Below are 24282 nucleotides of genomic sequence, written 5' to 3' on the forward strand. Positions count from 1 at the left end.
CAGGAATTGATGCTGTCAATTTCTTGGATTTTAACCATTCTAATAAGTGTGCAGTGGTATCTCACTATTGTTTTCTTTTTCTTTTCTTTTTAAATTATACTAGTTTAATGAACCTATGCCTGGCAATTTAGGAGTATCTCTCAATATTTTTCTCTTGTCTGATGCTTGTACCAATTCTTGTTCATGTATTGTTTTTGCATATCTGAGTATGTCTGAGTATATGATGGACATTGTATTTGAAAAAATATCCACAGAGTAGGTAAAATGACATTTTCATCCTCCAGAGAAAATTTTCATTTGCTTCTGCCTGGTGCCTGATGGTCACAGTTATCCAAAACCACCTTATTCTAATTCCAGGGTTAGAGACTTTTCTAGTCCACCCAGATAACAAAGCAGAGTTGCTTTCCTTATAGTTCATCCTACCCTAGGATGCATCCCTTTGAGGTTACAATTCTGACTCCGTTCTCCTTGTCCTCATCCTCCAGAGTTTGAGGCTGATAACAGCACCGTTCAATGTCTCAGCCAGGTTTTCTGAATTGTCAAATGCTTCCTAGGCAAAAAAAGCTCCAAATGTTGGGCTTGGCAGTGTGAATTTCTCTTCTACCAAATCTTAACCTGGCAATTTCACATGATCTTATTAAGTTTTTCTAATGTTTTCAGGATGATCTTGTTGTATTTCTCATTGTCAGGAGTGAAAGTAGGGTCCTGGGTTCCCTTTGCTTTATCCCACATCTCAGGTCTACAGTTGGCTCTAAAAAGTTATGACAAAAACAATTCTATAATTATACTGCTGCTGCTGCTAAGTCACTTCAGTTGTGTCCGACTCTGTGCGACCCCACAGATGGCAGCCCACCAGGCTCTCCCGTCCCTGGGATTCTCCAGGCAAGAACACTGGAGTGGGTTGCCATTTCCTTCTCCAACGCATGAAAGTGAAAAGTGAAAGTGAAGTCGCTCAGTCGTGTCCAACTCTTAGCGACCCCTGGACTGCAGCCTACCAGGCTCCTCCGTCCATGGGAGTTTCCAAGCAAGAGTACTGGAGTGGGGTGCCATTGCCTTCTCCGATAATTACACTATACATCACCGACTCAGTAGACATGAACTTGAGCAAACTCCAGGAGATGGTGGAGGACAGGGAAGCCTGGCATGCTGCAGTCCATGGGATTGCAAAGAGTGGGATGTGACTCAGTGACTGAACAGGAAATATACTTTGAGAAGAAACTGTGACAAAGAAGAAATAACACAAGCCTTGGCTGGCTTTTGATTCTCTAGGTAAAAAAGAGCCTATTCTGGCTTGTTAGTCATGGAACCACCAATCTGAAAAACGATACCACTTCTTGGGCCAGGAACACTGTGCATAACCATAGATTACTCTATAATCTCATATGCAGAGAACATTTTATTACTGAAAAGATCACACAAAATTTTTGTATACAAAGTTAAAAAATGTGGAAAAGTTAATATTTACATTTTTCATACAGTACATGATGATTTTCTTTTTACACTTTAATAGAATGTTAAATAAGAGAAAAAAACCAAAAGTATAACAAAGTTTCATTCAGGGAAAGATATTCATTGAAAACAAAATTAAGAAAATTCTTTAATATTTCAAAGTATGTTACATGAAATATATTTTATTCTGTTTATCAGGACTGTATATATATATTTTCCATTTGTTTGTCACTAATACTGCTAGCACATGTTTGAATATTCAGCAAAATCCTATTTAGCTGCACAGATGAATTCTACATTATGTCTGAGAAAGATATTGCAAAAATGCAAAAAGTCTGTAGTATTCGAAATGTTAAAAAAACAAAAGTTAAATGTATAAGCAATTGTAAATGGTCATACAAACACAATCTCGGGTAGTCATGATATATTAAAAAAGGAAATCAATTGCACTTGGCTTAATTTATAAAACAGTAACAATTCACCTTGCACTTGGCTTAATTTATAAAAGAGTAACAATTCATCTACTAATCCTTCAGAAAATTTCATTTTAAAAAATCAGAAGGATCAGTCAGCAGCATAATATCAACATTGGACACTCAGTAAGCACCTTATTTCAGTTGCATAATAGATCTGTGAAATTCCTAAAACAACTAGACTTCATAAAATTCACACATTGAAGATGATAAGGTTTTTAAAGGTGAATTTCCATGATAAATGAATTTCAGTGTATCAACTACTTTTCATACTACAAAAGAATACTTATCTTCTTAGAAATTCAATGTAAAAGCTACCAAAATAGTGCTAAAATCAGCTGTTGGAATAACATAATAAAAATATCTGAATAGACTTAAGATTTCTAAAAAAATTTCAAAACATAAAAATTCATTTTCAAATATATAAAAATGATATAAAGATAAGTTTTAAATACTTCAGCAAAGAAAAATCTTGACTTTATACTAGAAAAGTGAAACAGCATAGTACAATTTAAAACACTTTTGACACAGAAGAATCTTCATAAATCGAAAATGAAGATTCCTCTAACAGTCTCTCCTCCCACACAACTTGAAAAATATTATTAACCTGCACATTCCCGTTTGGGGGGGTATATTGCTGCCATTAACCTCTGTGTGAAACGAATCATATTCTCAGAATCTATTGTTTTCAGTGTAACAAGAGGTGATGTAGCTTTAAGTGCAAAAGCAAACTGTAACAGTGATTCTTGTAAGACAGTGTACTGGCACCTCCAGTGTAGCAGGAATCCCCTTCTCAGTAACACGATGGCCTGGTTTTCAAGTATCTGAATGACCGCCAGCGCCTTGCTCTTTTCCAGCTCCTGAAGCCGAATGAACAAGCAGTGATGTTGAGCCTTTGAGGCTGCCTGGCTCTGGAGAACTGGACGCCTGCACGCTGTTGCTCTGCACTGGGCCACTTTCGGGGACATCACTCTTTGGGGTTACCCTAGGTACAACAACAAAAGCTGATGTACATACACATCAAAGCAGAGACGCGATGCTGGATGTCCTTACAACTGCTATTTCTCTTTCCATGAGTTTTGCTCCTAGTCAGTAACCACTTTTACCAGAAAATAAGTAACTCTTTATGTATACTCTTAACACCTCAAAGTACAAATAATTTATTTGCAAAAACAATTTTTGCTAACTTCAGAAACTTCATCAAGCATCAACCCTGTACGGGCTAAGCATGGTATCTCATGGGGAATAAGACAGGATTCCTGCCCTTAGTTTAGCAAACCTTTTGTTGATTCTCCCCCATGGATTAGACCCTGTATATGAGGCTGGGAGCACAAAGATGAGTATGACCTCAGCTTCACCTTTGAGGAGTTTACAAATCTAGGGGACAATAAAGGCATTTATCTAATAATACATAATCTAGTATGAAAAAGCTGTTAGAGGTACATTTGGTCTAGTTTGGGAGGGTAAGGTAAGACACCCTTGAGACCTTAAAGTAGTCAGCTGTCAATATTTTGGCTAATTCAATACTTACCTGTGTTTGGATCACTTATGATCATTTGGAAAAATTCATTAAAAGTAATGTCAATATCCTTTCACGTTCAGAAAATAAAAACATTTTATAATCAAACTTATATAAAATGACAAATACCTTTTAGACAGTATTATAATGTAGGGCTGCTGCTACTGCTAAGTCACTTCGGTCGTGTCCAACTCTGTGCAACCCCATAGACGGCAGCCCACCAGGCTCCCCCATCCCTGGGATTCTCCAGACAAGAACACTGGAGTGGGCAATTGAAACTTAATAGCCTGTATTTTACATGAATCAAACATTTCCCTAAATTCACAAGCAACTCTTAACAATTACCATAGAAATGAGCATTACTTTTCTATTTGAACAATATACATAAAAGGCTCCTCCCAATACTAAGAATTAAACTATAAAAGAGCATTTATACGCAGAATCTACACTTCTTAATCCCAAACTGACTTGGACTAAAAATGTATAGACCTGTCATCTCAAAGAATGCATTCTTTCCAGCTATAGGCTGGAAATGAAAATGTTATCCTTTAATGAAAAATGTGTAAGGCAGTGTTTGAAATAGTCATATGATTTAAGAGAAGCAAGTCCAAGCTCACCTTCCTTCACTCCGCGCACTTTCAGACACACTGCTCTTGTCATTCACGTTGCCTGCCCGGCCTTGGCCTTTCCTGTCCATCTGTTCCCCGCAGGGTTTGGAGCTGGGTGCTGCTGGGGAGGCAGGCTCCTCACAGTTCCGTTCTCTTAATTTGGGGGTGCTCGCTCCATCCCCTCTCACCTCTCTCACTGATGTTTCTGGTGAAGTCTGTATTTCTGTCAGAGTTTCCTGTCCTAAGTAGTCATGGTTAGTGATTGCTACCGCAGAAGTACCATGATTTGCCGTCACCCCTGTGCTGGTTCCCATGGATTTGGAAATGACCTTCAGTTTATGTGAACTTGGCTTGTAGTGCTTCTTTTTGTGTTTAACTTTAGAATTGTGCTTTAAGAAAAACTCACATGACTCCTGTAATACTCTTCGGCTTTCACTGATTGGACTGTAAGAAAATTCAAGGAGAGAGTGTACTGGATAAAGGTTAAGTGTTATAATAGAAACCGTAAAGCATATCATACATCTTGTGCCAAAAATCCTTATTCATTCAAGTTAGAGTCTATATGATTTACATTATTTATAAAAATCTAGGATTATAAATACTTTGAGATATCAATAGATTGCCATGAAGTGAAATCTTTTGTGCATACACTGTCGGTGGCTTTTGTCACCATAAATAGCAGAAGGAAATTAAATACGCAAAATCAAAAGATGAGGGCAAAAAAACTCAAACTGGCATAAAGTAGGGGATTATCTGTATGTGTATCATAAACAAAGATATAAAATATGAAAGCAAACCAGAGAGAGAGAATATAGAATATAATTAATGGTCTTTGCTTAAATACAATTGCTTTCTTTCTAATATTCAAGTTATAGCAAGTTATTCGGAAGTTAGTGTGGGCATATAAATATGGGATGTGCTTAGTCACTCCGTTGTGCCTGACTCCATGTACGGTAGCCTGCCAGGCTCCTCTGTTCATGGAATTTTCCAGGCAAGAATACTGGAGTGGCTTGCCATGCCCTCCTGCAGGGGATCTTCCTGACCCAGGGATCCAATCCAGGTCTCCCACATTGCAGGTGGAGTCTTTACCGTCTGAGCCACCAGGATAGAGATATAATAATCGTTCAAAGAAATTAAAGTCCAGTTAAATGAATTCTTCAGGCTTCAAAAATTAATTTGTAAAAAGGTTCTAAAATTTTTACCACAAAAATGTTCACTAATCAAACCAATTGGAAACAGTTAAAAAACTCTGTATTACATTGATAGTACACAATTTATAACATATATAAATAATAAAATTAACTATTTATTCATAAATGTAAGTCTACTATGCTGTTAAAGAATATTCCATAAGTTGAAATTTTTACCGTCTTAAACAAGGCAAATAAGTGACATGTTAAGTCAGTACTATGTGTAATAAAATGTAAAGGTAATGATCATATACCACATTTGAATCATATTCTATATTGCTTAATATATATTGATATTTGACCCATTTCATCTTTTATCATTGATAAAAAAGGATAAAATTATTTACAATGCTGAACCCAAAACAATGAATTCAATGATAGCAGTAATAATACTGGATATATTATAAGCCATGGAAAGAAAATATACATTTTACAAACTTTGTATTTATATTTCAACAGAATAGTATATGTCAAAGACTACTGTAGCAAATACTAAAATAAAGCATCTCTCTCCATGAAAAAAGACTTCAAGACTTTCAAAAGACTTTGAAAAAACAGTCAATATAATGAAACTCTGGTACAGTGATGATTTGAATAGTTCCTTGGTATTTGGTCTATTTATCTTAAAACAATGTCACATAATTCAATAGATGCTTACTCTTTCTTGCGATTTCGTTTAAAAAATCCAGCCCATTCTGCGCATGTCTTTTTGCTTCCAACCCAGAAGACAGCAGAGATGCCAACAATTAATGTCATCAGATATTTTATCATAAATAAAGCCAATTCTGGTCGAGTTTCTGTATTTGCCTACAAATAAATAAGAAGAATTTCAGTGATAAATTTAAAGTAAAGAGAAATCTATACAGTTAATGTAAAACTTGAACAAAAGTATAAATTAGTTGGTCTTATGAAATGTTTGATATGGCATAATGAATAGTGATATAAGTGTAATACATTCCTCATAGAAGTTCTGATCAAAGAACTTTTATCAAAATATATAAGCAGAAAGGGAATAACACATTAAATATATTTAGGAAGGATGTCTTTACATCCTTGGCTTGATATCTGGCATTCTTTTTCCTGTAAGTATAGCAGCCTCTTATAATTCCCAAAATATGTGCCTCTCAATATTTACCTATTTTCCTTAACTATAATCTATTAAAAAAAAATACATTTAAACTCATTTTTAACAGCATACTATTTCAGAGTCTTTAGGTACTACTGATGGTTATAAAAACTAGGTGAGAACAAAGTAAGCATCAGTAAAATGAAAAAAATGTGGAAATTTTATAAAAATTAAATCATACTTTTCTTTCAAGCAGAAACTTTCAAATATTGTTAGAATGTTATATCATATCAAAATACTATACATTATGCATTATATCTTTCTTTTCACACTTACTAATATTTCTTGGAGACCATTCTATATTAGTGTAAATAGAACACTTCATTCTTTTTAAAGGCTGCTCCATTGTGCGAATGAACTATAAGTTATTCAACTACCCCTACTAATAGATGTTCAGGCTATTTCCTATTGCCATTGCAAATAATGTTACAGTGACTATTTGTATGTCTGTAATATCTCACATCTGTCAGCAGATCAATTGATAAAGTCCCAGAAGGACGGGATCAAAGAGTACGTGCATCTTAAATAACAGATATTATAAAAATTCTCTCCACAGAAGGTTAAACTAATGGAGCAGCAAAGTCTAGAATGTGTATTCTCCCAAAGTTTCATCAATACGGTGGTTATAAAACCACATTTGCCATGTCATAAGCAGAAATATGATTTTATTATCATTTTAATTTGCATTTTTCTTATGTTAAGAATAGCTTGTTTTCTTTTTCTTTTTTGTGACCTCTTGACATATCCTTTTGTCATTTTTATACCAGATTGTTAATTTTTTTCTTATTGATCTATAAGAACCCTTTATAAGTAAGGAAATCAGCTCTTTAATTATGATGTGAAGTGTGAATAGAATTTCCCAGTTGGTCTCCTGACTTTGATTATGGTGGGTTTTTCTGCCATGCAGAATCTGAAAAAAAATTTTTCCTTAGTCAGATTTAGCAATCTTTTCTTTCATGAATTTTATATCATAAAGTCCTTCCCCATTATAAGATTAGAATTTTTTCACTTTATCTGCTAATACAGTTTTTCTTTACATGAAATATAATCTTAAAACATCATATATCTTACACTTTTTAGCAGTATATAATGGTTGCCTTCCCCCCTAGTTTGCCAAAAATATGAGCAATCTAGGACAAAATATGGCAGGATCACTTTAAGAGTACTTCCTTATTGATTATATAGTAAAAACAGATGATGGATAACAGTCTATGGACAGGCTGTAAGGCAGGTAAAACCATTATCCCCACATATCAGTATGTAAAATAGGTCTCACAGTTACAGTGCGGTAACTTTCTAGAATATAAATTACTACATAAAATAATTCAGTCCATACATTGCTTAATCTAACACACTGTGATGATATAGCACTCACAAGCAACATTAGTCAGTACCATATATAGATATTCAAGAAAAATTTATAAAATCGATTAAAAACAAAGCACAAAGCTTCTATTTTAAAAACTCAACTAAAATGCTCTAAGAGATTTTCTATTTTCAGATACTTTTAAATCTTACATATGAGTAAAATATAAAATGATACGTTATATATCATCTTATTATAAACCCAAATAAGGGTTTTCTCAACTAACTAAAGAATTAAAAGCTACTCCCAATTCAGCAAAAGTTACTTTTCTTCTCCATATAATAAGAACCTGTTCTTCTGACTCTATTCTTCATTCCCATTCATCTGCCTTTGCAATCTAACTTAATCTTTTAAAGAACAGCTAAAGGAGGCACTTTACTATAAGTGTAACTGAAGCTAAAACTTGAGGAAACAACTCTTAAGACACTCATCCCCGTTTCAACTGATGCCTAGGGAACATTTCCCTCTATTGGATTTTCTCATCTGAAATCTAATTTTAGCTTCATGATGAATTCAAAGATATTTCCAGGGAATGCCATGTTAAATAGTGAAATAATACAAATGATAGCTTTTACCTGATAAGGACATGGGATATGGTACTGACGACAGTGGTCAGAGACCCAAGTTATCTCCCAGGTAATCCTGTTTACTTGCTCGTAGACGTAACATCCCAGAAGAGTTACTAATGGCACAAGATACAGGCCACTGAAGACTCCAATTCGAATCATAAACTTCTTCAGTTTCTCTTGGTTCCGGCCATCATGTTGTATAACTTGTCGAACGTGATTTAAGGAAATAATGCCAGCTAAGAGGAGAGACAGCCCGACAAACACACAAAGGCACAGTGGCAAGAGGACGAAGTAGCGAGAAGCATCCAGGTCATAAAGGCCGACAAAGCAGACACCACTAATGTTGTCTCCTTCAACTTTGTTCATGGCAAGAAGCATAATGGTGAGAAAACCTGGTATTCCCCATGCAACAGCATGAAACCACACTGCTTTTTGTTCAATGGCCTCACAACTCCATTTTCTGCCAGCAGCTAAGAACCAAGTAATGGTAAGCATCACCCACCACACAGTGCCAGCCATGGTGAAAAAATACAAAAACATGAACAAAATGGTGCAAGCCTTATTTTGAGAGCCTAGAACCACCGTGTCACCAAGTTCCAGTTTCTCGTCTGCCTTATTGCATGCTGTGCTGTTGCCTAGCAAGAATCCGATAAAGTACATAAGAGATACAATGCTGTAACAGACAGAGTAATATATAATAGGTCGCTCTGGGTATCTGAATCTTCTAACATCAATTAAAAAAGTAAGGAATGTGAAAAGGGTTGCACAGAGACAAAATATTGAAACTATTCCAATAAAACTTTTTGCAAACTCTAGCTCATCACTTTTAAAATACATGTTGGGGCATGGAGGTGCACATTGGTCAATTCCCAGAAACTTATAGCCTTGTCCCCCAGAAGTCTTCAGATGCCTTGGACACCAAAATCCAATGTCTCTTCGGATTTGTTCTGATTTCTTTTGAGGATCAAGAAGCTCTGTATGTGGGTTAAAAGTTGCAGGAACAGACTCATCACAGTACTGTAATCTGTAAGGATTTAACAAAAAATAAAAGAAGCCAACATTTTCGCGTTACTATTTTAATGCTATACTTCACAACTATAAAGTGTTCCTTGTGCATTCATTTTAAAATTCTTTTATTATCATTTTAAAATCTTTTGGCCCAGCCACACAGCATGTGGAATCTTAGTTCCCTGACCAGGGATTGAACCCACATCCGCTTTATTGGCAGCATGGACTCTTAAACACTGGGCTGCCAGGGATGTCCCTTCTTATGCATTCATAACTGATGGGGAGACATACAACCTTAAGCAGATACAGGTTTACAGTTGGGAAGGAAGTTTTGAAATTGACTAAAAAATTGTAGTTGTTAATCGGGCCCCAATACACTACCATAAATATTAAGTATCAGGCACATGAACATGAAAACTCCCTTACTTGGAAAACAATCAATTAATAACTGTTAAATAAATTCTGATTTCAAGGCTAAGTGTTTAAGAAAGAATTTATCTTGATTGGTAGTCTCTAGACAAAAAGATGCTGGCTTATCTGTTTGAAATATTTTGAAATATAAGTCTTGGGAAAATCAATTTTTCTTTTTTAACATCCATAAGCAAAGTAGATCAGCCACACAGTAAGGTGATGACAATTAAAATGAATGAAATGAGATCATTTCCTGGATGGAGAAGACAAAGCTCAAGTGATCTCTAAGTTTATAAAGAAGGGCAAGGAGATCACCAAGAGGAAGGTTGAGGACCAGCTGAACTCACATCACCATTTTGTTGAGGTATGGTTATTTGCCTCCGTTGTTCAGAGCAGTCCAGAATGATGCCAGCGATATTTCTGCTTTGTGCAGAACTTTATCACTGAGTTTCTACACACCAGAATTATTTTGGAGGAGCTACATGGTTTAGGAATTAGTGGAGGACCTCCCTGGTGGGTCCAGCGGTTACGATTCATGCTTCCAACACAGGGGACATGGGTTTGATCCCTGGTCGGGGAACTAAGATCCCACATACCACATGGCCAAAAAATTTAAAAATTAAAAAAAAAAAGAAATTAGTGGAGGTTTTAAAGGAGAATGCATTTTAAATATGCCTTAGAAAGAATAGAAAATAATAAAATGTATGCCCATGTAAAAACATGGATGTATCTACTAGTTTTTTAAAAAGGTTTTACTTTATTACAGATACAGTTGGGACCCCTTTCTGGTCCTATTCTCTTTGCTCTCTCTTCCAAAGTATTCATTACTACAAGTTCAGTTTTTATTTCCCCTCCCTTACTATGTTTTTTCCAACTATAATGTTATACAGTATTGTTTTACAGATTTTGAACTTTTTTGACATGGTGCAACTTTTAGATTTATCTATATTGACAGATGTAGGTCAACCACACTCATAACTGTATGGCAGTATTCCAGTGTGTAAGTACATCACAACTTATTTATTCTTACAATGGACTTTCAGACCTTTTCTCATTTAAAAAAATCTTTTATTTTTTTTTGGCTGTGATGGTTCTTCGTTGCTCGCGAGGGCTTTCTCTAGTCTCAGTGAGTGAGGGCTACTCTTTGTTGGTGTGGGGGCTTCTCTTGCTGAAGAGCACAGGCTCTGGGCACATGGGCTTCGGCAGTTGCAGCTCATGGGCTCTAAGATGTGGGGCCAGTAATTGCGGTGTATGAACTTAGCTGCTCTACGGCATACAGAATCTTCCCAGACCAGTGTTCCTTGCACTGCAAGGCAAATTCTTAACTAGTGGGCCACCAGGGAAGCCCCCAGACTTTTTCTCATTTAAAAAAATTATGGGTAATGCTACAATAAGTATTCTTGCATATGATTCCTTGTTTGGGGAAAAGTTTCCATATAAGGGGATTTCCTAAGATGTACAGTAAGAACACCTTCACTTTACTACGTATTATTCGTTTTTCTAGAAAGCGATTATGCATCTAGCAGAAGTGTATGAGTTCCACAAAGGCTCTAGAGTTTCTTTAGTCTATGGATAAAGAAACAAGAAGAGAACCGTCACCATCGTTCCCAGATTATATGAGGTCTCATTATGTCAGTAGAATATTTCGAATTACAAGCTTCCAATGTCTAAAGATTAGCAGATAAAGTAATTAATCAAGACATATGCAGAAAGGTCCATGAGTGATAATAATGCCCATTTCCCCCCAGTTTAGAGCAAAGGCATCTTCATTCATTCTCAAAGAACTTTGCACCCTCACTCATTGTATTAGCACAGGTGTAACTCCAACAGACTGGCTCCAAATAGGAAAAGGAGTACGTCAAGGCTGTATATTGTCACCCTGCTTATTTAACTTCTATGCAGAGTACATCATGAGAAATGCTGGACAGGAAGAAACACAAGCTGGAATCAAGTTTGCCGGGAGAAATATCAAGAACCTCAGATATGCAGATGACACCACCCTTATGGCAGAAAGTGAAGAGGAACTAAAAAGCCTCTTGATGAAAGTGAAAGTGGAGTGTAAAAGCTGGCTTAAAGCTCAACATTCAGAAAACAAAGATCATGGCATCTGGTCCCATCACTTCATGGGAAATAGATGGGGAAACAGTGGAAACAGTGTCAGACTTTATTTGGGCTCCAGAATCACTGCAGATGGTGAGTGCAGCCATGAAACTAAAAGACGTTTACTCCTTGGAAGAAAAGTTATGACCAACCTAGATAGCATATTGAAAAGCAGAGACATTACTTTGCCAACAAAGGTCCATCTAGTCAAGGCTATGGTTTTTCCTGTGGTCATGTATGGATGTGAGAGTTGGACTGTGAAGAAAGCTGAGCACTGAAGAATTGATGCTTTTGAACTGTGGTGTTGGAGAAGACTCTTGAGAGTCCCTTGGACTGCAAGGAGATCCAACCAGTCCATTCTGAAGGAGATCAACCCTGGGATTTCTTTGGAGGGAATGATGCTAAAACTGAAACTCCAGTACTTTGGCCACCTCATGCGAAGAGTTGACTCATTGGAAAAGACTCTGATGCTGGGAGGGATTAGGGGCAGGAGGAGAAGGGGACGACAGAGGATGAGATGGCTGGATGGCATCATGGACTCGATGGACGTGAGTCTGAGTGAACTCCGGGAGTTGGTGATGGACAGGGAGGCCTGGCCTGCTGCGATTCATAGGGTCACAGAGTCGGACACGACTGAGCAACTGAACTGAACTGAACTGAACTAAATTGTGCATTTAATTTTATGCTTATTTGATTACTCTCTATTCCTCCCACCCCACTGTAAGTTCTCTAAAAACAAGAACCAAGTCTGGTTTTGCTCACCACAGTGTACAGTGCTGATATACAAGTGCCTAACATATATTAAGTGTGCAATAAACAGTCATTGACAAATAATGAAAGCTTGTCACTAATATTCTTGAAAATTAATACCAATATGAAAATATCATCAGTAGCTTTCAGCTGAAAACAGAATTTACCTATCACATTCAAGTTCCTCAGGCCATCGGATCCCAAAAGTGTCCATTAATTTCTTGCAATCAGAATACACTTTCTCACAGAATTTCCGACAGGGTGGAACCACATGAATTTGCTCAGTGCAGGTTGGTACAAAAGCTTTGCAAAGGAAAGTTTCAACATTTGGTGAACATTCCAGATTTGCAAGAGGAAGAAAAATCTATTTAAAAAAAACAATAAGAGAAGGTTAGAAAACATTTTAATACAACAAATGAATTTTTTTAGCATATAGTTTTTCACTTAGACTCCAAAAGAATTTTAAATCTCACTCTCAATACAATCAAATCTGAGGAGATAAGTGTTTAATTAGACATAAGAACCCTTCATACACAGTGGAATATTAATTTATACAATTATGCATTTTCAAGCAGACATTAGGGTTAAATCAAAAGTATGAGTTGATTGGTAGATGAAATAAATTATGCAAATATTCAATTTATAAGCATATGCTCCCTGGAGGAGGAAATGGCAACCCACTCCAGTAGTCTTGAATGGAAAATTGCATGCACAGAGGAGCCTGGTGGGTGATAGTCCATGGGGTTGCAAAGAGTCAGACATGACTGGGCATGCATGCAAGTATATCTTAAAATATCCTATCACTATACTGAGCATACTGGAGAATAAAGGAATGTTTGGGGTGGAAGGAACAGCATGAAAAACGGCATGAGGATCATAAGAATATGGTGGATTCAGGGAAAGAAGTTCACTATGACTAGAACACAAGGTCAAAGACTTGAAGTCCAGGATGGAGTAGACAGAGATGAGACTGAAGAGCTTCCTTGACCTGATCACAGAGAGCACAGATGACATGCTAAATTGCTTGGATTATAAAAGAAGGAGTGGGATACTAGGAGAATTGTAAGCAGGAGATGTCTACAGTCTGACAGCTGTGTTTGAATGCTAGCTCCACATTTACTAGTTTTATAACTCTGGCAGGTTAAAGTCACTATGCCTTAGTTTCTTCATCTGTAAAATAGCAACAATAATAGTACTTGTCTCACAAGACTGTTATGAATACAAGGTTAATAAATGTAAAGTGCTTAGAACAGTGTTTAGCATATAGTTACATACTCAATAAATATTCAACCTAGTGGCTTAGATGGTAAAGCATCTGCCTGCAATGCAGAAGACCCGGGTTCAGTTCCTGGGTCGGGAAGATCCCCTGGAGAAGGGAATGGCAACCCACTCCAGTATTCTTGCCTAGAGAATTCCACAGACAGAGGAACCTGGTGGGCTACAGTCTGTGGGATGGCAAAGAGGCGGGCACAACTGAGTGACTGACACACACACACACACACACACGATTGTTATGAATACAAAGTTAATGAATGGAAGGTGCTTAGAACAGAGTCTGGTATGAAGTACTCAAGAAATGTAGTTGTTGTGACTCTCACCCTTTAGGGAGTGTGGCTAGGTTCTGGAAGAACACGGTAGGCTGAACACACATGGTTATCTCCTTTCCCTCCTCCCTGCTTCCTTACTAACAGGACAGACCCACTAGTAAGCGAACAAGAGAGACTACTTTAGCATATCAGAGTCCTCCAAAGAACAAAAAGGAAACAAAAAGGAAAGCCCCAAACCTTGAGCGACAGAAAGCTACTAGAGGAGTGGTAAGTGGCTTAATGGGACAAAGCTGGAATGGAGGGATTCACACGAGGATGAGCTGATTCATTTGCCCTAAAGAATCTGAGAGTCTCAGCTCTTTGAAGCACAGAGAGGCATAAAAGGTTACAACTGGAGGAACGTTTACACATTAGTTCCTCACTATGTCACCCCCCACCAACCCCTACCAGGCAGCCAGATGACCACTGGATCCTACCAAGGCTGTTTCCAGAAGAGATGGAACTAGACGTTTGGCACTTGGGTATCAGGCACAGAGCAGGGCAAAAGCACGATCCACAGTGAAGGGAGGAACTGAGGAACAGGCTGCCTGTGGAAACAGGAAGCCCTCACCTTCTCCTGCTCTGTTTCCCAAAGGCCGGCAAACCGGCAGATACCTAGCATCCCCCAACTTTGGAAAAAACCCAACAGCTTTGGAGAAAAGACCTCTACACACGGACAGTGGAAAAGCTAGTTGACCTCGAGCTCACCTCACTATGAAGCCCACCAGTAACAAGGCCCACTCACTCACACAGAGCCTTTCAGTGCCCGACACAAACATACTGCACACCCAAGCATCATCAGGCATCTGCAGAAAACACCACGAAGGACAGAAACTAAAATAAGCAAGCAGATAAAATGAAATGTGGAGGAAACAGATTATCCAGGGAAGAGAAGAAAACAAACCACAAAACAAACAAGAAGCTTAGTAAGTTAAATGAGAAGCTACTGCTTCCATTAAAAAGAATAAGATGGTAAGGAAAGTTTTAAAATAAGATAGCTGAAATTAAAAACTCTATAGAAGCACTAGAAGATAAAGCTGAAAGAAGAGACAGCCCATAGGAGTACCAGTCTAAGTGTCCAACTCCTGACTAAAGGACTTACAGAAATAAACGAGGAAGATGGGATTAGGGTGACAATCAAATAAAGAAATTAAGAATATTTGTCAGAACAGGAGGATGCCAGTTTCCACACTGGAAAGGTTGGCAGCACACTGCAATCCCGCTTCTAAAACATGTCTGGACTAAAATGTCAGTCAACTATTCTACATTCTCTTCTCAGGTGATGACTTGATTCCTAGTTCACTGAAAAGTCAGAAATAACCAGAAGATAATTTCCTTAACCTCTCACAAAAGGTACCAAACCTAACCGACTTAATCCATATTCTCTCTCTTCTACTGTTTCAATGGTTGAACGGCTTGAACTCATAACCAAGTCTTGCATTTGTACACTGGACCCCTTCCCACTTTTCTAATCAAGGACTTTCCTCTGGTAATGGTCTCCTATTCTTGCAATAATTTCCCCCCTCTGCTACAGTGATTCCATCATACAAACTTACTCTATTATCGCTAACCATTAAAAAAAAAAATCTTTCCTTGACTCCACATTCCCACTCCAACTCAAGTATCATTTCTTTTTTTTCTTCCTCTTTATAAAAAGAAACAAACAAAAAACCTGAAAATAGTTATCTTTACCCACTTTATTCAGTTCTGCTTTTCCATTTCCTTTCGAGCCCACTCTCCAGTCTGGTTTTATCTGCATACTTCAGTGAAAATGCTTGTCAGAGATACCAATAAGCTTCAGATTGTCAAATCCAATGGTCAATTCTGAGTCCTCATTCTACTCAACTCTTAACATTTGACACAGTAGATCCTGCCCTCCTCCTGAGATACTTTTTTCAACTGACTTCTATAACACGGATTTTCCTGAATTTCTATGGATCTCATTCTTCTGATTTCTTCCATTCCTCTTCTGATTTCTTCCTTTCCTCTTCTGATTTCTTCCATTTCCCAACTGGAAATACTGAAGCACTCCAGGGCTCACTCCTCAGATCTCTGTCTACTCTTTGTATACCCAACTCCTCAGGAGAAACAAATCCAGAATCACGGTATTAAACACCATCTCTCCATGAAGGATTCACAATTTCTGGCCTCTATCTCGCCTGTGAATCCTAGACTTGAATGACCATTTGCCTTCTGGACAACTCCACTTGGCTGTCAACATGCATCTCAAACCTAACACGTCGAAAACACAACTCAAACCCACTGCGCCCCATCCGCCAAACACTGCCTTAGTCTCCCATCTCAGTGAGCTAGTGCCACCATTCGCCAAGTTACTCAGGCCAAGAATCCAAAGATTCATCCTCTAGTCCTCTCCTTTCCTCACTCCATAGCCAATCCATCAGCAAATCCACTGGCTCTCCCTTCAAAATACATCTCAAATGTGACCATTTGTTGCTGTTGTTGTTCAATCACTCAGTCGTGTCCTACTATTTGCAACCCCCATGGACTGCAGCACACCAGGCCTCCCTGTCCTTCACCATCTCCCAGAGCTTGCTCAAACTCATGTCCATTGAATCAGTGATGCCATCTAACCATCTCATCCTCTTCTGTCCCCTTCTCCTTCTGCCTTCCATCTTTCCCAGCATCAGGGTCTCTTCCAATGAGTCAGCTCTTCGCATCAGGTGGCCAAAGAATTGGCGTTTCAGTTTCAGCATTAGTCCTTCCAAAGAATATTTAGGACTGATTTTTTTTAGGATTGACTGGTTTCATCTCCCTGCAGTCCAAGGGACTCTCAAGAGTCTTTTCTCTAGCATCACAGTTCGAAGGCATCAATTCTTCGGCGCTCAGCCTTCTTTATGGTCCAACTCTCACATTACTACTGGAAAAACCATAGCTTTGACTATATGGACTCACCGTTATTAAGTTACTACATCTAAGCCAGTGTATATTTCACCTAGACTACTGAAATAGTCCTGACAGGTCTCACTGGGCTTCCCTGGTGGCTCAGCGGTAAAGAACCGGCATCTAAAGAAGGGGTCTCGGAGAGGAAGGTTCGATCACTGCATCATGAAGATCCCCGGAGAAGGAAGGGAATGGCTGCCCACTCCAGTATTCTTGCCTGGTAAATCTGAGGGACAGAGGAGCCTGGCATGCTAATCCATGGGGTCGCAAAAGAGTTGAGCAACCAAACAACAACAGGTCTCACTACTTACCACTCTTGCTAATCTTACAATTTCTCTGATTCTTTAAAATGCAAATTTATCCTTGTTCGAAAGACCCCAAAGGAAAAAAAATTCAAAGTCCTTGTTAAGTCCTATGAGGCCTTAAGTTCCCTGACCCTTGGCTATGTCTCCAGTTTCATTTTCTAACTCTTTCTCTTACTCCACCGCCACCAGACTGGCTTTCTGCCTCTCGGCATTCCTTGTATACGTCAGGATCCTGTATTTGCTTTTCCCTTCATCTGGAACATTTTTCCTCCAGGTAGTCACAGCTTCTGTCTTGGCTCAACTGTTACCTCAGAGAGGCATACCCTGCCAGCCCTACATGAAAATTATACTGTCTTTCTCTGGTTCATTACTATGTTTTATATTTCTTTATAGTCCTTATCATTATCAGACATCTCATTATATTACCAGTTTTATATATTCTCTAGTTTATTTTTGGGCTCCCAAGTCACTGCAGATGGTGACAGCAGCCATGAAATTAAAAGACGCTTGCTCCCTGGAAGAAAAGCTATGACCAACTTAGACAGCATATTAAAAAGCAGAGACATTATTTTGCTGACAAAGGTCTGTCCAGTCAAAGCTATGGCTTTTCCAGTAGTCATGTATGGATGTGAGGGCTGGACTATAAAGAAGGCTGAGTGCCAAAGAATTGATGCTTTTGAACTGTCGCGCTGGAGAAGACTCTTGAGAGTCCCTTGGACTGCAGGGAGATGAAACCAGTCAATCCTAAAGGAGATCAGTCCTAAATATTCATTGGAAGGACTAATGCTGAAACTGAAACTCCAATACTTTGGCCACCTGACATGAAGAGCTGACTCATTGGAAAAGATCCCGATGCTGAGAAAGATTGAAGGCAGGAGAAGGGGACGACAGAGGGTGAGATGGTTGGATGGCATCACTGACTCGATGGACATGAGTCTGCACAAGCTCCGAGAGTTGGTGATGGACAGGGAGGCCTGGCATACTGCAGTCCATGGCACTGGAAAGAGTTGGACATGACTGAGCAACTGAACTGAACTGATATACTCTCTAGTTTATTTCTGCCTTCACTGTCAGAAGGTAAATTCCAAAAGGGAAGGGATTTTTTTTTTTTTTTTTTTTACTGCTGTATCCACAGTGCCTAGAACCATTTGTGTGAGTGTAGAGTGATTTATCTATAAATATTTATTGAACAAATGATAACTATTCAGAGCAATGAATGAACAATGACAAGGCATGTCAAAAAATTTCAAACCATCAAGATGAAGAAAAGATCATAAATATTTCCAGTTGGAAAAAAATAGCCCACATGCAAAGGAATTAAATTCTGAATATTTGATAATATCAGATGTTAGAAGACAATGCAGAAATAATTCATAAAATTCTGAAGGAGCATTACTGTCAATTTAGAGTTCTACACCCAACCAAACATTTAGCTGACAGTAAAATAATGATCTTTTGGGCCCTGTGAGGAAGCAAATTTTTACCTTTCAAATATGCCTTTTAAGGAAGCAACTAGAGGATATAGTATTCCTAAAACCAACTGAAGGAGTATATGAATAAATCAGGAAGGAAAATGACACGGGACTCGGGAATTAGTAGACCCAACACTAAGAATGGCAAGAGGAAGCCACAGTACCACCACTGAGAATCTAAACCAAGCAGCCAGAGAGTACTGATAAGAGGACAGACAGACAGCTGAAGGAGGAAGACCTCCAAGGGGCTGGAAGTGGGGGACTGGAGCTGACAGATTATATGATACTCTCAGCACCTGGGATAATTACTGCTATATGTCTAACAAGTCTGCTGGAACATCTGAAAAAAATCAGCCATAGGTACACAGGAAACAAAGCAAATGGGGAAAGATGCAAATGCTGCATTAACTGGGGGGAGGGGCGGGGGATTAACTAGGAGGAGGGGGCGGGGGGGCGGGGGCATAGGTATTACAGAAGTAAATGTAATCAAAGTACACTACTTGATTCAGCAGGGTATCATACTGTATCAGGTTGAGAGAAATAAAAGTGGAAGAATAAGATAAATAAATTATCAACTACCATAATGGAGGAAAGACTGAAAGACTGAACAGATACTGCCTAAAGTTGTGAACTGATACATCAATAAACAACAAACTAAGCATATTAGGTAGAACATGGCCTACGTAGCGGGGGAATACCCCAAAGAGCTCAAAGTACCTGCCACGAGGGAGGAGGATTGGGTGGAGATAGAGAACAGTGGGCAAGGACTGCTGTTTTCCTGTTAAAAGTCCTTAATTCTGAGGGTTTTTTCCCAACTTTATTCAGGTATAATTGATGTATGATAAACTGAACATGTATAAAGTGCAGTCTTTGATAGGTTTTGAAATCATTGCCATAATCAAGGTACCAATTTATCCATCCAGAAGTTTCCTCTTGCCTGTTGGTAATCCCTCCCTCCTATCCCCTCTCTCATCAACACCCCCTCTCCCAGCCATAACCTTCCCTGGCAATCACTGATCTGTTTTCTATCACTATAGAGTGGCATTTTTCTAGAATTTTACAGGAAGGGAATCATACAGTATATATTCTTTTTTGTCTGGCTTCTTTCCCTTAGCATCATTTCGAGATTCATCACGTTGTTGTGTACATCAACACTTCATTCTTTACAACTGCCGAGTAGCTCTCCACTGTACTGGGCTTCCTGATGGATGATAAAGAATCTGCCTGCAATGCAGGAGAACTGAGTTTGATCCTTGCGTCTGAAAGTTCTCCTGGAGAAGGGAATGGCAACTCATTCCAGTATTCTTGTCTGGAAAGTTCCAAGGACAGAGGAGCCTGGCAGGCTACAGTTCAAAGGATTGCAAAGAATTGGACACGACAGAGATTAACACAAACACTCTATTGTATGGCTATATCAAAATTTGCTTATCCATTCTCCTATTGATGGACAGTAAGAATTGCCCATGGGACAAGTGAGTGTCTATATCTACTAACAGGAAGTTAAATAAAAAGAGCTCTGCAGGTAAGAGATTAGGTTAAGGTTACAGATTTGCAAGTCATCATTATAAAAATGATAACTAAAACGACTGAATGAAATTATCCAAAGAGAACATGTAGAGTAAGATGGAAAATCTGAATCAAGGGGGAATGCACTGATCTTATATAATATATTCTTTCTTTCCAAATGCCACTGAAATGTGAGAAAATGTTTAAAGATAAAATAGAAAGTCTATAGCTACACAAAAAATAGGGAAAGGGTCTCATCAGTGAACTATGAACACTGAGATATCTCTGAAAAATCAAAAGGAGAATGAAGACTTCTACTTTCAGCACTGTGACCAATTAAACATCTCTGGCCACAAAACATTCAGATTCCAGACAAACTGCAACAGATAAACTTTAAAATACACCGCTGAGCACTGCATTAACCTAATAAATGGCACAAAATATACAAAATGCAAAGCAACAAATCTACACGGAGAAGTGGATAATTCCATGATCACAATGGGAAATCTGAATGCATAGTTCTTAGTAAATGAAAGACCAAGTAGACAAAAAAATTAGTAAGTAAATATGAGATGTGATTCAGTTCAGTTCAGTCGCTCAGTCATGTCCAACTCTTTGCGACCCCATGAATCGCAGCACACCAGGCCTCCCTGTCCATCACCGACTCCCAGAGTTTACCCAAACTCATGTCCATCGAGTCGGTGATGCCATCCAGCCATCTCATCCTGTCATCCCCTTCTCCTCCTGCCCCCAATCCCTCCCATCATCAGGGTCTTTTCCAATGAGTCAGCTTCTTCGCATGAGGTAGCCAAAGTATTGGAGTTTCAGCTTTAGCATCATTCCTTCCAATGATCACTTAGGACTGATCTCCTTTAGGATGGACTGGTTGGATCTCCTTGCAGTCCAAGGGACTCTCAAGAGTCTTCTCCAATACCACAGTTCAAAAGCATTAATTCTTCGGCGCTCAGCTTTCTTTATAGTCCAACTCTCACATCCATACATGACCACTGGAAAAACCACAGCCTTGACTAGACAGACCTTTGTTGGCAAAGTAATGTCTCTGCTTTTTAATATGCTATCTAGGTTGGTCATAACTTTCCTTCCAAGGAGTACATTGCAATTAACAAGTCTGGTTTAAAGGCATGCCAAACTATTACAGGACAAGAGCTGTGGAGGACTTTGGACCAGTGCAGAGTTCACCTTGCCCTGATGGGGCAAGTGACTGAGCAAAGAGAGGGCTGCCATGATGATACACTGAAAGTTGCTCAGTCGTGTACAATCCTTTGTGACCCCTTGGACAGTATAGTTCATGGAATTTTCCAAGCCAGAATATTGGAGTGGGTAGCCTTTCTCTTCTCCAGGGGATCTTCCCAACCCAGGGATTGTACCCAGGTCTCCCGCATTGCAGGCCGATTCTTTACCAGCTGAGCCAAAAGGGAAGCCCAAGGATACTGGAGTGGGTAGGCTATTCCTTTTCCAGCAGATCTTCCCAACCCAGGAATTGAACTGGGGTCTTCTGCATTGCAAACAGATTCTTTACCAACTGAGCTATGAGGGAAATAAGGGAGATACACTACATCTCTCTTATCTGAATGATGCTGAATTTGATACTTATTTGAATGATCCTGAAGCCTAAACCACCTAACAGGAGCTTGCTGGAGAGCAAACAGTAGAGTACTTTATCCATTTTCTCTGTCCCGAGGGGGAGAATGCCCAGCTTGTGTGGGTATCCTCTTCTGGGACTGGGGTGGAACAGGGGAGGCATGAGCAACTTGTGGTAGTTACCTCTTTGTTTGCTGTCCCAAGAGAGCCTAGTTCCTTCAAATTCTGAGTCTCTGGAAATTGAATCTTATGATGGAAAGAATTAAAACACACTGCGTTTAAGTCTTCTAACCCAAGAGCTATAAATAAATTGTGGGTCAGCACTTTAGAACTATTATTGTCCTGGATGGACAAAATGAAACTAACACATGTACCTTTTGCTGCTGCTACTGCTAAGTTGCTTCAGTCGTGTCCGATTCTGTGTGACCCCATAGACGGCAGCCCACCAGGCTCCCCCATCCCTGGGATTCTCCAGGCAAGAACACTGGAGTGGGTTGCCATTTCCTTCTCCAATGCATGAAAGTGAAAAGTGAAAGTGAAGTCACTCAGTCGTGTCCGACTCTTAGCGACCCCATGGACTGCAGCCCACCAGGCTCCTCCATCAACAGGATTTTCCAGGCAAGAATACTGGAGTGGGGTGCCACTGCCTTCTCCAGTACCTTTTGCTATATTAAAACAACTTTCTTATGGGGCAAATAAGGCAAGTCACATGCTCTGTCTAATTCTTCTACGGTGTCAACATTGGTTAATCCAATAACATTGTTGTTTATGCAATCCACAGGGATAAATCAAATGTTGACAACTCAAGACACCTTTAGTGGCCAGGCAGATAAATTCAAAAGGGTAGGAGTAGTTGGGTAGCAGCTGTGACTCTCTCCAGTATTTCAAGTTTTCATAAGAAAACAGAATCTGGATTTGTATGAGAAGTCTCCAAATAAAAAGAAAATTTAATGTGAGCATGTAAAATAATGTATAGGACAAAGCAAGCATGTCTTAAGATCCGATCCAGTGTGGACTACTAATGTTCACGCTCCGTTACAAGCTAATAGCCGTTTAGAATTTTAGACTTGGGAGGGACTTTGTTTTTAAAACGTGTGTATGTATGTGTGCATTCTGCCAAGGAATAGTTTCTTTAAGTAAGAAGTACAAAGAGGCGTAATACATTCAGTAAATAAAAGCACAGCTGCACTGGCTGAACAGGAAGCCCTCCCTCTGAGACACCTCTCACTGTTCCCCTTTCCCTCCAGTAACCTCAGAGCACCTCCAGAGACCACGTCAGCAAAGCACCTACCTAATCCAAACCTTCAGACTACAAGTGAGAACATGGAATCCAATTCTTATTGAAATTGTTTTTGCAATCCCCACAACCAGTCTGAAATAGACTTTAAGGGCCTTATCCCTGAGCTAATGTTACTGATAGTAAATGAGAGCTTTGATTTATTCAGCACCTACCATAAACCAGGCACTGTGCTTTTTCATATACCAGGTCTTTTCACAGCAAGTCTGTGAGAGGGACATTCTTATTTCCACCTCATAGATAGGGAAACAGAGACTCCAAGAGCACCTTCTAGAGAGTCAATAAGCAGTAAGCGGCAACCAGGGTAGGAGCCTGGGTCCATACGACCCCAGATTTGTCCTCTGTAACCCGGATGCTCTCACCCAGCTCTCCCTGAAAACTACTCTTCCCCAAAGCACGACACAGGCAGGAAGGCCAATGTGAGCGGAGGCGAAGAAGGCTATCAAAAGAGAACTGAGTCACCTAGCACAAAACAAAACCAATGTTCACGGGACACATTACTCAGGACAATAAAACCTTAAACTATGTTTATCATATTCTGGATGATACATGCACCTCCTGAAGCTGGTAATTCTGGAACAGGTAATTTTATAACACATAATAGCACTTTAAATAATGGGTAGTCAGCCTGTTAATGAACTCATCCCAAATGGTTGAAAAAACAGAAAAAGCCTATTTCCCTCATCTTTTAACTAAAATTCTTGGTGGAAATCATCTATGTTCTTCCATAAAAATGTCCTGGGTTTCATTCTTAGAAACCAAGCCTTGACTGAGACGGAAAGACTACTAACATGACTCACTGTGACATTTCCTGTGTCCTTAATCTTGTACTCAGAATATCACCATGTTATTTAACTAGTATTTAGCATGGCAGGATTTCATCTAATTCTTTGGTGGAAATAATGCCAGCACTGTAGTTATGGTCCCAGCTCTGCCATTAACTACTGGTGTCACCTTTGGCAGCAAACTTTCTGTCTTTGAGTCTCAGAACATTCGTCAGGAAAATGAATGTGACGAACTCCAGGATGGCCTCTAAGGACACTT

At 39.1% G+C, this 24282-nt stretch overlaps 1 protein-coding gene across 1 annotated transcript in view; it reads right to left on the bottom strand.

The window, feature by feature from the left end:
* Positions 1–1492: 1492 nt before the first annotated feature.
* The window catches only part of FZD6 (frizzled class receptor 6), a 36151-nt gene continuing 13361 nt past the window's right edge, over positions 1493–24282 (bottom strand). Inside the window, exons 3-7 of the mRNA XM_068983523.1 lie at positions 12737–12933; positions 8307–9324; positions 5898–6046; positions 4059–4493; positions 1493–2907 (exon numbers count right to left, since the gene is read on the bottom strand). Coding sequence (XP_068839624.1) covers positions 2739–2907; positions 4059–4493; positions 5898–6046; positions 8307–9324; positions 12737–12933 — 1968 coding nt within the window. The 3' untranslated portion in view covers positions 1493–2738. The remainder of the gene's footprint in view (positions 2908–4058; positions 4494–5897; positions 6047–8306; positions 9325–12736; positions 12934–24282) is intronic.

Source organism: Capricornis sumatraensis, chromosome 11 (genome assembly GCF_032405125.1).
Source record: "Capricornis sumatraensis isolate serow.1 chromosome 11, serow.2, whole genome shotgun sequence".
NCBI classification, from domain to species: domain Eukaryota; kingdom Metazoa; phylum Chordata; class Mammalia; order Artiodactyla; family Bovidae; genus Capricornis; species Capricornis sumatraensis.